The sequence below is a fragment of the Hibiscus syriacus genome, unplaced genomic scaffold (assembly GCF_006381635.1).
Source record: "Hibiscus syriacus cultivar Baekdansim isolate YM2019G1 unplaced genomic scaffold, ASM638163v2 tig00112395_pilon, whole genome shotgun sequence".
NCBI classification, from domain to species: Eukaryota; Viridiplantae; Streptophyta; class Magnoliopsida; order Malvales; family Malvaceae; genus Hibiscus; species Hibiscus syriacus.
Genome location: NW_024063320.1, coordinates 43,376 through 57,342, shown reverse-complemented (window position 1 = coordinate 57,342; position 13,967 = coordinate 43,376). Strand labels below are relative to the sequence as shown.

At 36.9% G+C, this 13,967-nt stretch overlaps 1 protein-coding gene across 2 annotated transcripts; it reads left to right on the top strand.

The window, feature by feature from the left end:
* The first annotated feature begins 8,068 nt into the window (after positions 1-8,068).
* On the top strand, positions 8,069-13,277 carry LOC120179017. Of its 2 annotated transcripts, none has more exons than XM_039184753.1 (8): positions 8,069-8,156; positions 9,169-9,249; positions 9,988-10,093; positions 10,597-10,779; positions 11,543-12,022; positions 12,302-12,385; positions 12,487-12,567; positions 13,047-13,277. In XM_039184753.1, the coding sequence occupies exons 2-7, from the start codon at positions 9,202-9,204 to the stop codon at positions 12,549-12,551; spliced, it is 966 nt and encodes a 321-aa protein (XP_039040684.1). In that variant the 5' UTR covers positions 8,069-8,156; positions 9,169-9,201; the 3' UTR covers positions 12,552-12,567; positions 13,047-13,277. The 2 variants fall into 2 exon arrangements, with proteins under 2 accessions (XP_039040684.1, XP_039040683.1); XM_039184752.1 differs by having other exon boundaries at positions 12,853-13,277.
* Positions 13,278-13,967: the final 690 nt, after the last annotated feature.

The following is a 13,967-nucleotide window of genomic DNA, read 5'->3' as shown; positions in this document are numbered from 1 at the left end:
TATAATATCAGTTGATATCTTTCACATTTTCCATTTGTTTCTTTCAAAGAGAAATTCCTCAAGAATTTTCTCTAAAAAGATAGTATCCGCGCGGACGTGTCGAAGACACGTATTACCACGACCACGACCACGACCACGACCACGACCACGACCTCGACCTCGACCACGACCACGACCACGACCACGACCACGAGCCGAGCCGAGCCGTGCCGAGCCGAGACGAGACGAGACGGACGGACGGCGGCGGCGGTGCGCGAGAGCCCCCCTTGTTCTCTATCACTCAACAAGGAAGTGGAATGTCAAGCCTTAAATACCATTCCCAATAGTGTTTCCAACACTATGTGGGATTGAGCATTACCAACATTCCCCCACTAATGCGAAAGAAATCTTCTGAAACTCGAAAACAAGCTTTCCAGAAGAGTAATAGCGAGATTAGTTGCTTAAGCACTAGTGAACATATCTGGAACTAGTACATAGTGATGATGAGCAATCCTTCTCTTAGATAAGTGAAACTAGTCTGGAACTTTCTAAGATCAGGGTAAACTCATAACACACAACTAACCCCTTCATCCACCTGAGTCCTCGATGTGTAAGATATATATATACAAACGTATATATTTGGCCATCTTACCTCAGGATTCTAGTAAGTGTGCTAGAAAAACAGTCCAACATTTTTCATAGAAGGCGGCTAACCCTTCTCACTTACATAGGTTATTTCATCAAGTTTATCTCAACATAAACCACCCTTTAAAAAGGAATATGAAATAATTAAGAGCTTTTATAATAGCTCAACCTCACAAAGGGTTTGGTGACTTTTTTCAAGTTCATTATAAATGAACCACCCAAACTCTGGGCTAAGAAGTCATTAAGAATAAATATTCAACCTCATTTATCGGTAAATTCAATAAGTCCTTCTCACTAGAACCATCCAAATACTTGGATTTGAATTTATTAAGAGTTTAACAAACTCAACCTTTCTGTCGGTAAGTTCATCATTTCCTACCCACTCGGTCTGGGTTATGAACTTATTAAGAATAGATATTCAGCCAAAATCGGTAAATTCATCAAGTCTTTCTCACTAAGACCACCCAAAGCCTGGGCTATGAATTTATTAAGAGCAATTAAGCTCATCCTGGGCATGCACATTATTCATCATAGGGATAGGCAGTAGGAATGTGCACTATGAGTCTTTCCATGGTTTCGTTTGACCACATGGAACTTAGATAACTAAGTTGGGTATCCACCATGAATTCCTCAACCAATGGGCTTTAGACCCATCCCCCTCGATGAATCTAGGACCAGCTTCCGACTTAACCCTTTGGTAAGTGGATCTGCTAGGTTCCTTTCCGACTTCACATACTCTAAAGAGAGCACTCCATTCTTTATCAAGTGTCTAACTGATTCATGTCTTATGCGAATGTGTCTTTTCTTACCATTGTAAGCTTGGTTCTTAGCCACACATATTGCAGCTTGTGAATCACACAACAATGAAACTGGAGGAGTCGGTCTTCCCCACAACGGAATATCTGCTAACAAGCTTCTGAGCCACTCGGCTTCTTGCCCAGCTAGGTCAAGAGCTATAAACTCTGACTCCATGGTAGAACGAGCAATACAAGTCTGCTTTGATGATTTCCACGAGATCGCTGCTCCACCCAAAGTAAAAACATACCCGCTTGTAGAGCTTACCTCATCATTATCAGAAACCCAGTTGGCATCACAATATCCTTCCAATACCGCAGGAAAGCCAACAAACTCAAGTTTCCAATTCACAGTACCCTTAAGATACTTTAGTAAGCGTTTAAGCGCAATCCAGTGCTCACCACTCGGATTATGAGTATATCTACTTAGTCTACTCACGGCATAAGCAATATCAGGCCGAGTATAGTTCATTAAGAACATTAAACTTCCGATTAATTTAGCATATTCAGTTTGGGAAACACTACTTCCTTTATTCTTAACTAGATGTATGCTAGGGTCATAAGGAGTTCGAACAGGGACGACATCAAAACTGTCAAATTTCTTTAGCACTTTCTCTATATAATGTGCTTGACATAAAGAAAATCCCTTCTCAGTTTTGGTAACTTTGACTCCTAAGATTACATCTACTTCTCCCAAATTTGTCATCTCAAACTTAGTGGACAAGAAATTTTTAACTTTGTTAATGGACTCAATGTTAGAACTGAAAATCAACATGTCATCAACATAAAGACTTATGATAACACATTCAGTTTCAAACATCTTCGAATACACACAAGCATCCGAACCATTCACAACAAAACCAAAACTAAGAATAGTTTTATGAAATTTCTCATACCACTGTTTAGGAGCCTGCTTAAGTCCATAGAGTGACTTTTTGAGTCTACAAACTTTGCCTTCCATACCAGGTGCCTCAAAACCTAGTGGTTGCTCCATGTAAATCTCCTCATCTAGATCCCCATTCAAGAAAGCAGTCTTAACATCCATTTGATGTACCTGCAACTTATGAATAGAGGCTAGTGCAAATAATGCACGAATCGTTGAGATTTTTGTAACGGGAGAGTATGTATCAAAGTAGTCTAAACCAAACCTTTGAGTGAACCCTTTGACGACTAACCTTGCCTTGTACCGCTGAATCGAACCATCTGGCCTTAGTTTCTTCCGGAAGACCCATTTGTTGGAGATTGGTTTGAATCCCTTAGGCAAGTCAACTAATTCCCAAGTATGATTAGACATTATCGATTCTAGTTCATCATTAACAGCGCTTTTCCAAAAACTAGCATCGATAGATCTTATAGCTTCTTCAAAAGTTTTAGGATCCTCATCTAATAGAAAAATTTGAGCTATAGGATCTGAAATGAAGTCTAAATCATTTATCTCAGAAATAAAGGAAGTAATAAAGTCTGGTCCAAAAGAGGTTTCAACTCTTTGCCTTTTACTTCTTCTAGGCTCAAAATCAATTTGTTCAAAAGACCTAGCAGGATTACTAGAAGAAGTTGATGGAATATATTCTATTTGTGTTTCAATATTTATTCTCGGTTCCTTTAAAGGAAAAGTATTTTCAAAGAAAACAGCATCTCTTGATTCACAAATAGAATAATCTTGTAAAAGCATGAATCTGTATGCAGCACTATTCGTAGCATACCCTATAAACACTGCATCAACGGTTTTAGGTCCGATGGTGGACTTCTTAAAATCTGGCAAGCCCACTTTAGCCAGACACCCCCACACTTTCAGGTATTGTAAATTAGGAGCGTATCCTTTCCACAATTCATATGGGGTAGAATCTAATTTCTTATGAGGAACTCGGTTCAAGATATGAGTTGCTGATAGAATGGCCTCCCCCCATATGTTATCAGATAACCCGGAACTTATTAGTAAAGAATTCATCATCTCTTTTAAAGTTCTATTTTTCCTTTCGGCTATACCATTCTGTTGAGGAAAATAGGGGGCTGATGTTTCATGAATTATGCCATTCTTTTCACAAATATCTTTTAAGAAATTAGATCCATATTCACCACCTCTATCAGATCTAACCCGTTTGATTCTCCTTTCTAACTGATTTTCAACTTCTGCCTTATAAATAAGAAAGAAGTTTTCAGCTTCATCTTTAGTTCTTAGGAGATAAACTTTTGTATATCTTGAATAATCATCTACAAAAGTTATGTAGTAGTGTTTTCCTCCTTTACTTTCAGTGTTTCTAAAATCTGCTAGATCAGTATGAATAAGTTCTAACAGTTCAGTCTTTCTATTAGAAACAGTCTTAAAGTGAGGTCTAGTATGTTTAGCTTCTACACAAATCTCACATTTGTTAAAGCTAGTTGTGTCTAGTTTAGGCAGAACATTCATATTCATTAATTTCTTTAAAGCATGAATATTCACGTGTCCTAATCTAGCATGCCACATATCAATGGATTCAACAATATAAGCAGAAGTGGTAGCTTTATTTTCATTAAATTGAGTTTCTATGACAAATAAACCATTGCTTAAAAACCCTTTCCCCACATAATCACCATTTCGGGAAAGTACAAGTTTATCTGCCTCAAAAACTAACTTAATGCCTGCCTTATTCAGAAGCCCACCACTTATCAAATTTCTACGCAAGGCAGGTACATACAGAACATTATTTAAAGCCAGAGTTTTACCAGAAGTCAGCTTGAGTAAAACCTTGCCTTTGCCTAGCACTTCAGAGCTGCTAGAGTTCCCCATGTACACACGTTCACCAGTGTTTCCATCCTCGAACTCGGTGAAAAACTCCTTCCTTGCGCAGAAATGCTTCGAAGCGCCAGTGTCAACTACCCATTCTGAACTGTTCTCCACCAGATTAACTTCTGAGACCACCGCAGCAATGATATCATCATCTTCTTCTACAACGTGCATCTGTGGCTTGTTGTCATTTTGGCGGTCTGAGCGGTGTTGGCATTGGTAAGCTTTGTGGCCAGGTAAACCGCAGACATAACACTTGAACGTCTTTCCTTCCGGTTTGGCCTTTCCTGACTTCTTGAAGTTGGTAGCCTTCTGTGGTTTCGTCTTTTTGTCTTGATTCCCACGTTTCATGATCTTCTTAAATTTAGACTCAACCAAGTTAGCTCTAAAAGATAAATTACTCATAGAATTAGTAAGCTTATCTTTTAAACGGTTGGCTTCTTCAATCTTCATATGGCCCACAAGTTCTTCAAGCGAAATGTCTCTCTTCTTATGCTTAAGAGAGTTGCGGTAATCGGACCAGGACTTGGGCAGCTTCTCAATGAGTACATTGGCTTGCAGCACCTCACACATTTGCATCCCTTCAGCGATGATGTCAGCGACTAAGTTCTCATAGTCATGGACTTGATCCATTATTGGTTTGTCGTCTGTCATCTGGAATTTGAGCCATTCACCGACAACGTACTTCTTTATCCCCGCATCATCCGCACCATACTTCTTGTCGAGAGTGTCCCATATTGTCTTGGCACTCCTTTCTCTAAGGAACATATCAAATAGTTTATTTGACATGTGGCTGAGCAAATGTCCTCGTACCGTCTTGTTATCCTTCTCGTATTTCTCGTAGGTAGCGAGAACGGCGGCGGCAGTTGCTAAGGCATCATCATTGAGGATCGTATCCGCATCATTACCGACAGCTGGGGTTGGTGGCATGGTAGGTGGTGGCTTGAGCAACACGTAATCAAGATCAAGTTGCTCGAAGAATATCAGAATTCTTTGGGACCACCTTCTATAGTTCTTTCCATCAAGTGCATCGAGCTTGGAAAGATCGGGAATGAGTTTGCTCAAAGGTGTCGACATGATTGCAGTTTATGGAAATTCGTTTCTAAATTGTTGGATATATGAACTGCAAAACTACACCGTTAGCACTGACTGAAAATATAAACAGTAATTAAGAAGAACAGATTCGTAAACCGTGTCGTGGTAAGAACCACTGCCTTAGAAACGAATTCGCCTCGATGTGTGTAATCGCTGCAGTAGGCGGACCGTCCCCCGAGGTTAACACGGTCGCTCCAAATTCCGTACACCCGAAACCGGAGTGGACTGCTGGTGGTATTGTACTTCTGATCGGAAAGCACTCAGAGAGAACTCACGGAGAGAACTTTAGAAAACACTTTGTAAGTGAATTGTAAAATGTTTTGGAGTGAGTTGAGAAGCTGAATATAGCTCTCTATTTATAGGCTAGAAATAGGGTTAAAATCGTCCATAAAATTTCAGGATTAAACCTCTTATTTGTAACAGCTGAAACGTCTAGATGAACCTGACTCAGAAATAGTCCAGGTTCATTGTATCATTATTCAGCTGTTATAACTCCCGAAATTATATCATGTAACCCCTGGAATTAAATCAAATAACTCCTGTAACTCCTGATATTAACAGCTTGTCTCCTCTGTACAAAGCTGTAAATCAGTCCAGGTACATCTTAACGTTTCTGATTTAATTTAGGAATAAACTGTTTAATTTCTGATAAAAAATAATAATTCAGCTGTTATTATTTGAAATTCAAACAGTCCTCAGCAGCCTATAAATATCAGTTGATATCTTTCACATTTTCCATTTGTTTCTTTCAAAGAGAAATTCCTCAAGAATTTTCTCTAAAAAGATAGTATCCGCGCGGACGTGTCGAAGACACGTATTACCACGACCACGACCACGACCACGACCACGACCACGACCACGACCACGACCACGACCACGACCTCGACCTCGACCTCGACCTCGACCTCGACCTCGACCTCGACCTCGACCACGACCACGACCACGACCACGACCACGAGCCGAGCCGAGCCGAGCCGAGCCGAGCCGAGACGAGACGAGACGAGACGGACGGACGGCGGCGGCGGTGCGCGAGAGCCCCCCTTGTTCTCTATCACTCAACAAGGAAGTGGAATGTCAAGCCTTAAATACCATTCCCAATAGTGTTTCCAACACTATGTGGGATTGAGCATTACCAACACAAACTACTTGATACTCGACTTGAAAAGCTCACGAGGAACTCATAGATTCATCCGACAACAGATCAGATTCTTCAAATTCGTCTGGAGTTTCTAACTGAATCACATCATACAACTCACCGTTCTCAATCCGACACTCCCCGCAGCTGTAGCTCAAAACCGACACCTTTTCCGCACAGCCAACACAGTCGTAAGTGGTATAGCTCGGACTGCCGGTGTGTTCGTTGAATAGCAATGGATGGTGATGACTCATGTGGTGAAGCTTAGCCATGTTCATTTCTCTCTGTTTCTCTTCACTGATCCAAAATTTTCCAACTTACAAGCACCAAGTCAATGCTTGGCTCCAACTATTTTAGTACTACAAACTCCAGCCGGCCTAAACTATGTTTTTTTCTTCTTCAACATTACTCACAGGAAGTAGTTTGAGTTCCCCTTTATTCTGCAGCAGCAGCAGCAAAGACTTGAATTCCCCCATGATGATCAGAGTTCGAGTGACTCCGATGTTTTCGAAGCATCCCGATCATCGGAAGATTCGAATGTCGATCATAAAAGAAAGAAGTCACAAGGTCCAAGGTGTGTTGCGAAGGAAAGTTCACTTGACATGCTATAGGAGAAACAGTGAAGGCGCTCCGAGATGATCGATTTTCGAGTTTCCCGAGTGACGTAAAACCGGGGTCAAGATGGGTCATGGAAGATGTCCTTCGTTACTAAAAGTTCAATCAAACACCAGACGACGATAATTACAATGACTTAATTTTATCGTAATTAATCCGGATCGATCTATATTGTAACGAGAGTTCTATATATATATATATATATAAAACCTCGAATTCAAGACTTATTTAATGAAATTGTTCTTTGAGTTCATTATGTCTTTATGTGTTGATATGTCCCTTCCGTAAGACTTGTTTAATGAAACTGTTCTTTGAGTTCGTTATGTCTTTATGTGTTGGTATGTTCCGTCCTAAATAGTACAATTGCAATTCACACTTTAATATATATAAGGATAAATTACGTATTTAGCATTTAAACTATTAATTTTGATTTATTTTAGTATTTAAATTTTTAATCTTTTTAAAATAATATCTGACATTTAGTTTTCATTTCATTTTAGTACTTGCTGTTAAAAACTTAAAGCATTTAATACCTAAACTATTAGTTTTTATATGTTTTAGCACCTAAACTTTCAATCGTTTCAAAACTTAATATTAAATTTTGAACGGGATACTAAAATGAAACTAAAGTTTTTTAATGTCGAGTACTAAAATAAAACAAAATCAAACTTTAGATATGATTTTAAAAAAATAAAAATTTATTATAAAATTGATCAAAATTAATATTTTATTTACTAAACTTGTAATTTACCTTAGATATAATGAAACTTTGCGTACCGTTATAAAATTTTCAAACTCTATATACACATTGAAGTATTTCTATACTTGAAGGACCATTGATGATATTATCCCTTTTATAATATCCAGCTGCTTTAAACTTTATTTTTTGAAACGAATGATGTGCGTCTTTTTAAAAGATTTTATTTTTAAAAATAGTTAGTGTGTATGAAAACAAAAAATTCTCCCGTCACTATGCACTGGATTTTTATTTTTAATTATAAAAATAGTGAATTAAAATAATAAATAATCCATCACCTTTTCCGATCTTAATTGTTTTTTCTTTTCGCTCTTCTTTTTTCCGCTGCTTTCTCAGGTTACCAAGTTGGTACGAATCGGCTCGCGGCTTTAGGTCAGTTGAAAACCTCTGTATTTGTTTTTTTTTTCTCAATTTTTCTCGGTAAATATAATTTTACAATTGTACGAACTTGATTCTTTATGCATGCATCCGTGAATCGAAACGCAAGTAATTCCTTAATTTTTGTGTGTTTCTCATGTGATTTTACTGTTTGCTTTGCGTTTTTAATCGTCTTTTCTTCGAGTTCAATTGAAAAAAAACGAGAAGGATGAATAATTGTTGATTTTCTTCTTCCTTTTTTATGATTATGCTGTTTCATCTTGATCGCTGCTTTAAGCTTGGATGCTAGGTGAAATTAGATGTCTGTGAGGCAGTTTCATCTCTTGTTTTAATCGAATTTTGTGTTTGTTTGCATGATCAGGTAATCGAGTTATTATTTGTCACTGCTTTGAACTTGAAGGTTTAGATGAAGTTAGAAAACTTTGAGGCAATTTAGTCTCTTGTGTTTGCATGATCAAATTATCAAGTTGTTTGTCCAGTTGTTGAAAATTCTGTAACTATGTTGTTTCATGTTGATCGCTGCTTCAAACTTTTAGCTTTAGATGAAGTTAGATAACTTTGCAGCAATTTAATCTCTTGCTTTACTTCAAGGCAATTCAATACTCGTGTAGATAACTTTGAGGCAATTTAGTCTCTTGTTTTTAGTTGAAGCTTGTGTTCGCGTGATCAAATGATCAAGTTGTTTGTCCGGTTGTTGAAAATTCTTTAACTATGCTGTTTCATGTTGATCACTGCTTCAAACTTTTATCTTTAGATGAAGTTAGATAACTTTGAGGCAATTTAATACTCGTGTTTTTGTCTGTGAAGTTTTTTCTCCTTAATTTTATAAAATTACTGTTAAATTATTGATGAAAATTAAGCAAGAGTGAATAGTATAGGGCTTTTAATTTTTTTTATTCTTGAATATTTACATTTTGTGTTTGGTTTCATATTGTGTACATTTTCAGGCCCTTTGTTTTGGTAATCTTGCAAAAATAATTTATAATTACTGGTATATTTGTGTTAGGTTAATATCTTCATTTGGAACTTTGAATAAAAGATGTCTACTGGACCAGGTAGAAGGGTTTCGCGGCAAGATATACAACTGGTAAGATGTTGACCTTGATCCTTACAGTTTTTTTATTACATTGTGTATTGGACTCGGGATTTGGGGGATGCGAGCGTGAACCCCTGGTAACTACTGGGGTTCTTCCTTACAGTTATTGAACGATCATGTATAAAAAAAACTGCATGCTTATGCATTAATTTTGTCGTGTATAAAATTAAGTATTATTTATGTCGTTATCCTGTTTCCTTTAAACTTAAATGTCTTGCTAAAGTTATTACTTTATGTTGGGCAGACGGAGTGAGTTTATTAATGTTTTGCTATATTGTAGATGTGTTTGTTTTGTATTTAATTCAAATTTTTGCAAAAGTTCTAATGTTTCTAGGAACTTGAAAATTTGAAGCTGTATATAGGAATGAGCTATTTGCTGGAAATAATGTGAAGCAGAAAAATATATGTTTGGTATGTTAATGAAGTGTATTTAATAGCAAAATCCTTTTATACCGTAAAGAGGAAATATATAAAAGATAAAGGAAAGAGGAATGGATAAAGGCAAAACAGCACAAACTGCATTAATTCCTATTTGTTCTTGTAGCAAAATTAAGATGTATATCTAATGTGTCATTAGTTCTATGTGGCTAGCTGCTGTTCATCTGTTTTTTTTCTTCTTTCCATAAGGGAATTATACTATATTAGATTTGTTTGGCATGTAGGCTCTGAAAGGTAGCATGATGTCCACAGTGGCTAAAGTTGTTTTTGCGCTTGTATGTGTGATTTCAGGTGCAAAATCTTATAGAACGATGTCTTCAACTCTACATGACGCAAAAGGAAGTTATGGACACTCTGCTGGCTCAGGCCAAAATTGAGCCTGGTTTTACTGAACTTGGTAACTATCAGTTCAAATATTTTATTTTATCATAACATCCATGCTCTTTCCTGATTATCTGTCCTTATGAAACGCCCCTAATCTGATAGTGCTATGTTTATAAATCACATATTTACAAAATTTATAAGAAAAATACACTAAAATGATGCTCAGGCTTTGTGTTCCATCTGCTGACTTTTACAAAAAATAAAGAACATAGGTCTCACCACATAGGAACAGGGATTTCAATATGGTACACACTTCTCACATGGTTTGCCTTCCTCTTTCGGTAAAAAATCTGTTTTAGGGGAAGCTGACATAGACTGGACAGTTGAACCCCCTCCCTCCCCCTTCCCCAAAAAAGTAGTACCCCTAGCATTAACTTATTGTTGGGTATGGATTGCTGTGTTGGTCAACAGGTATATTGTTTCAGATCATGATTTCATGAGGGTTTCCAATAGCTTTTGATCATTATATAACATCAACCTTTTTTTTTCCTTTCACGAATATCTCATGCTTGTCAGTTTGGCAAAAGCTTGAAGAAGAGAATAGAGAATTCTTCCAAGCTTATTATCTGAGACTGATGGTTAAGCAACAAATAATGGAATTCAACAAGCTGCTTGACCAACAGGTGCGATTGATGGATCAGATTCATTCAACTGGAGTATCCTCAATCTCTAATTCAAATGGACCTCAAATGCCACCGAGTAAGATTGATTTTTACCCCACTGGACTTTTATTGACATTTTTGTTTAATTGCACAGTCATGTTCCAAATTTGTTAAATTAGCACTTTCTTTGTATGCTATTTATTCTGTTGAGATTTTATTTGTTAAACAATCATTTTACATTTTTCTAGAAGCAAAGATTGATGGTAGTTTTCTTTTGCACTTTTTATGTTAGTATCACTAGGAAGACAAATAAAGAGAAAAGAAATAAGGAACCTTCTTCTTTAACTCCGAACTTGAGTGTTCACAATACGAATGAAGAGTTTGATTTAGCTTACTTCGTATCAGTAACTATGTGTAATTTGGATATAGGCAGGAGTAGATGTCAGGGCGATTACTTCTTATGCATTTATTTGTCCATATCCACTTTTGATAAAAGAGCTGGAAATTTTCTTATTTTTGCACACCTTTGGTTCGCAATCTGTTACATTTTCTTTCTTTAATGGCTCTCGAACCCTGTCAAAGTTAAAGTGAAAAGCACCTAACCATTGAGGGCGATTACACCTTGCTTTTGTCTATTAAATCCCCAAATATTCTTTTGTCTTGCTTGCATTTTTTTTCATGGATTTTTGAGCATGCATCAATCCGTTGTAGATAGATCACCAGAGTGACTGTAGGTATAAGAGTTATTAATATAACTAATTATTCCATTTTTGTAGGTTTAGTTGCTGTTGATCTGAAAACAAAGCCTTTGTTTTGTCCAATTTTCAATTTTTTCGCAACTGATTAGCTTTCTCTTATAGTGCCCCAGAACTCATCCTGTTATACCCTAGAGAACACTGGGCCAGCTCTGAAGCAGGAGGGCATGCACCATCCCATGGGATCTAGTTTGCCTAATGTATTCACTAATGGTAGTTCGTCGTTGCATGCTGGGATTCACACTCCTATTGATCTGCCTACCCATGCCAGCAGGATCGATGCCCCGCTAGGCATGCTTTCAACTCAGAATTCAAACATGGGTCTGATGCAAGGAATAAATGGGAAAATGATAAAACCAGAAGCTGGTTATTCGGCCAGTTCTGCTTACATGTTTGGTGCCGAGAGCAATGTTTTGGAGGCACGCCCAACAATCAGGGATACTTCTTTCAGTACTGTAGAATCAAGCACTCAACCTCTGAATGAACCAGTTCTGGATGCCGACATTTCTTCATTTGGGTTTTTAGGCCAGATCCCTCGCAATTTCAGTCTTTCAGATCTCACAGCTGATTTTTCTCAGAGCTCAGGTCTTTCGCTGTTTGTCATTTGTGTCGGCACATGCATGTTCCCTGTGCTGAATGTATTTTTCATTTTGTCTGCATGCAAGCATGTTTTTTTGCATCCATATCTTGGTTTCTCATCTATTTTAAAACCAGCTATTTAAAATATATCTTCCGTGCATAGTCATGTGTTTTGGCCTAGTTAGCACTAGATAATTTCATATATGAAAATCTTTACATTCTAAGAATAACCTCTTAATGCTATCCGATATACTTTATTTTAGACTAACCTCGTTATAATTTCAGATATACTGGAGAGCTACCCCCACTCACCTTTTTTAGCAACTGATAATGAAACTCTCCTGGATTCTTGTGAAAGAGAGCATCAAGGTGAACCTCGTTACTCCTGTCTCCCAATCGACAGATTTATATTTCGAGTTTTGTTGGTTCTGATATACGAAGAGCATGACGTTTTTGTCTTTGACTTGTAGGAGACAACAGAAGGTTGGACACCATATCAGAGGGATTGAGTTATGAAGGATTTAGAAATGAATAGCCCTACAGCATTAATGGTATTGCTCTACAAATATAATTACTTTATGTTTTTATTTATCGGCTGTGCTAGCAACTGTTTCGGAATTTAGTCGCCCATTCTTTTGGGACAAGTTTTTGCAACCGTTACGATTATGAAGTTCTACTATCATGTGTTTTCTTGGTTCCATTTCTTTTGTTGATAGATCTTTGGTTCAAGCCATGAATATTTTCAGTTAAATATTTCTACCAACTATTACAATTTTTATTTTATCCGGTTGAAAACAGTCGCTTACGGTGCCATATCGTGCAACGCTTTACTGCAGGTACAACTGGCTCCCCTATGTAATAAAAGGAATTTTGTATATATAGCATTTTAGAAGTCAACAACTCGACTGCTTTGATTGATGGATAGAAAGAAGTTAACTGACATGATCGGTATTAGCATGGTTCGGAGAGGGGAAACAGGTTCGAAAATGAATTCGAATGAAACATACAGTTTTTCTTTCGGTGCCAACAGGAGTCCGTGGAAGCGACCGCTTTGCCTTGGAATCTGTTGGCACTCTAGTTGTGTGTCATTTGCCTTTGTGATGGTTTTATCAAACAGGTAATCTGGGAATTTAATTTTTGTTTACCATATAACTTATATATATATGTTTGTGTTCTTGGGAATCTTCCAAAATGGTTTGTGTGGTGTTTACTGCAAGTTTGTGAACCAATATGCAGAAATAGGAATACAAGACGCTTTTATGGTATGGCTTTAAATATGTGGTCAAAATACGATGTTAGTCCCTGTGCTTTGATTGAGTTTCGGATTCAGTCCCTATACTTCAGAAAGTAAAAAAAATTAAACCTTTGTCTTCGGTTTAAAAGTTCTAATTCAATCGTTGACACTTTATAATTTTTAAAATGTTTTACTTTCGGTGTCGGTATGATTTTTCGGGTATTGATTATTGATAGAAAATTCAAATGGAAAATGGTAATGGATTTTTAATAGAAAATACATAGAAAAAAATCTAAAATATACGATAGTTTTAAATTTTCAAGAGGGCTTTGGTCCATCCTTGTATGAATAGAATCTTCGACTAGACCTCGATTTTGATCGATATTTTGAAAAATGTCCGGTAAGACTTTGAGTTGCACGGATGTAATAAAGTCAATCCCATCCTCGATTTCAACTAATATATACAAGTAGGAACGAACGTTGGATTTTATGTTAGGAGAATGAATTTTAATTTTTAAAATTTCATGAAATAAACATATTAATAAAATTTCAAATTTTCAACGAGATAAAAACTGATTTTCAATAGAAAAGTATATAAAAAATGTAAAAAAAATATCAATAAAAAATCTAAAATATATAATTACTTTAAATTTTCAAGAGCTATTGTCTCCATTTGCTTCTCCGGCTTTGGTTAGACCTCAAGTTTTTGACATGTTT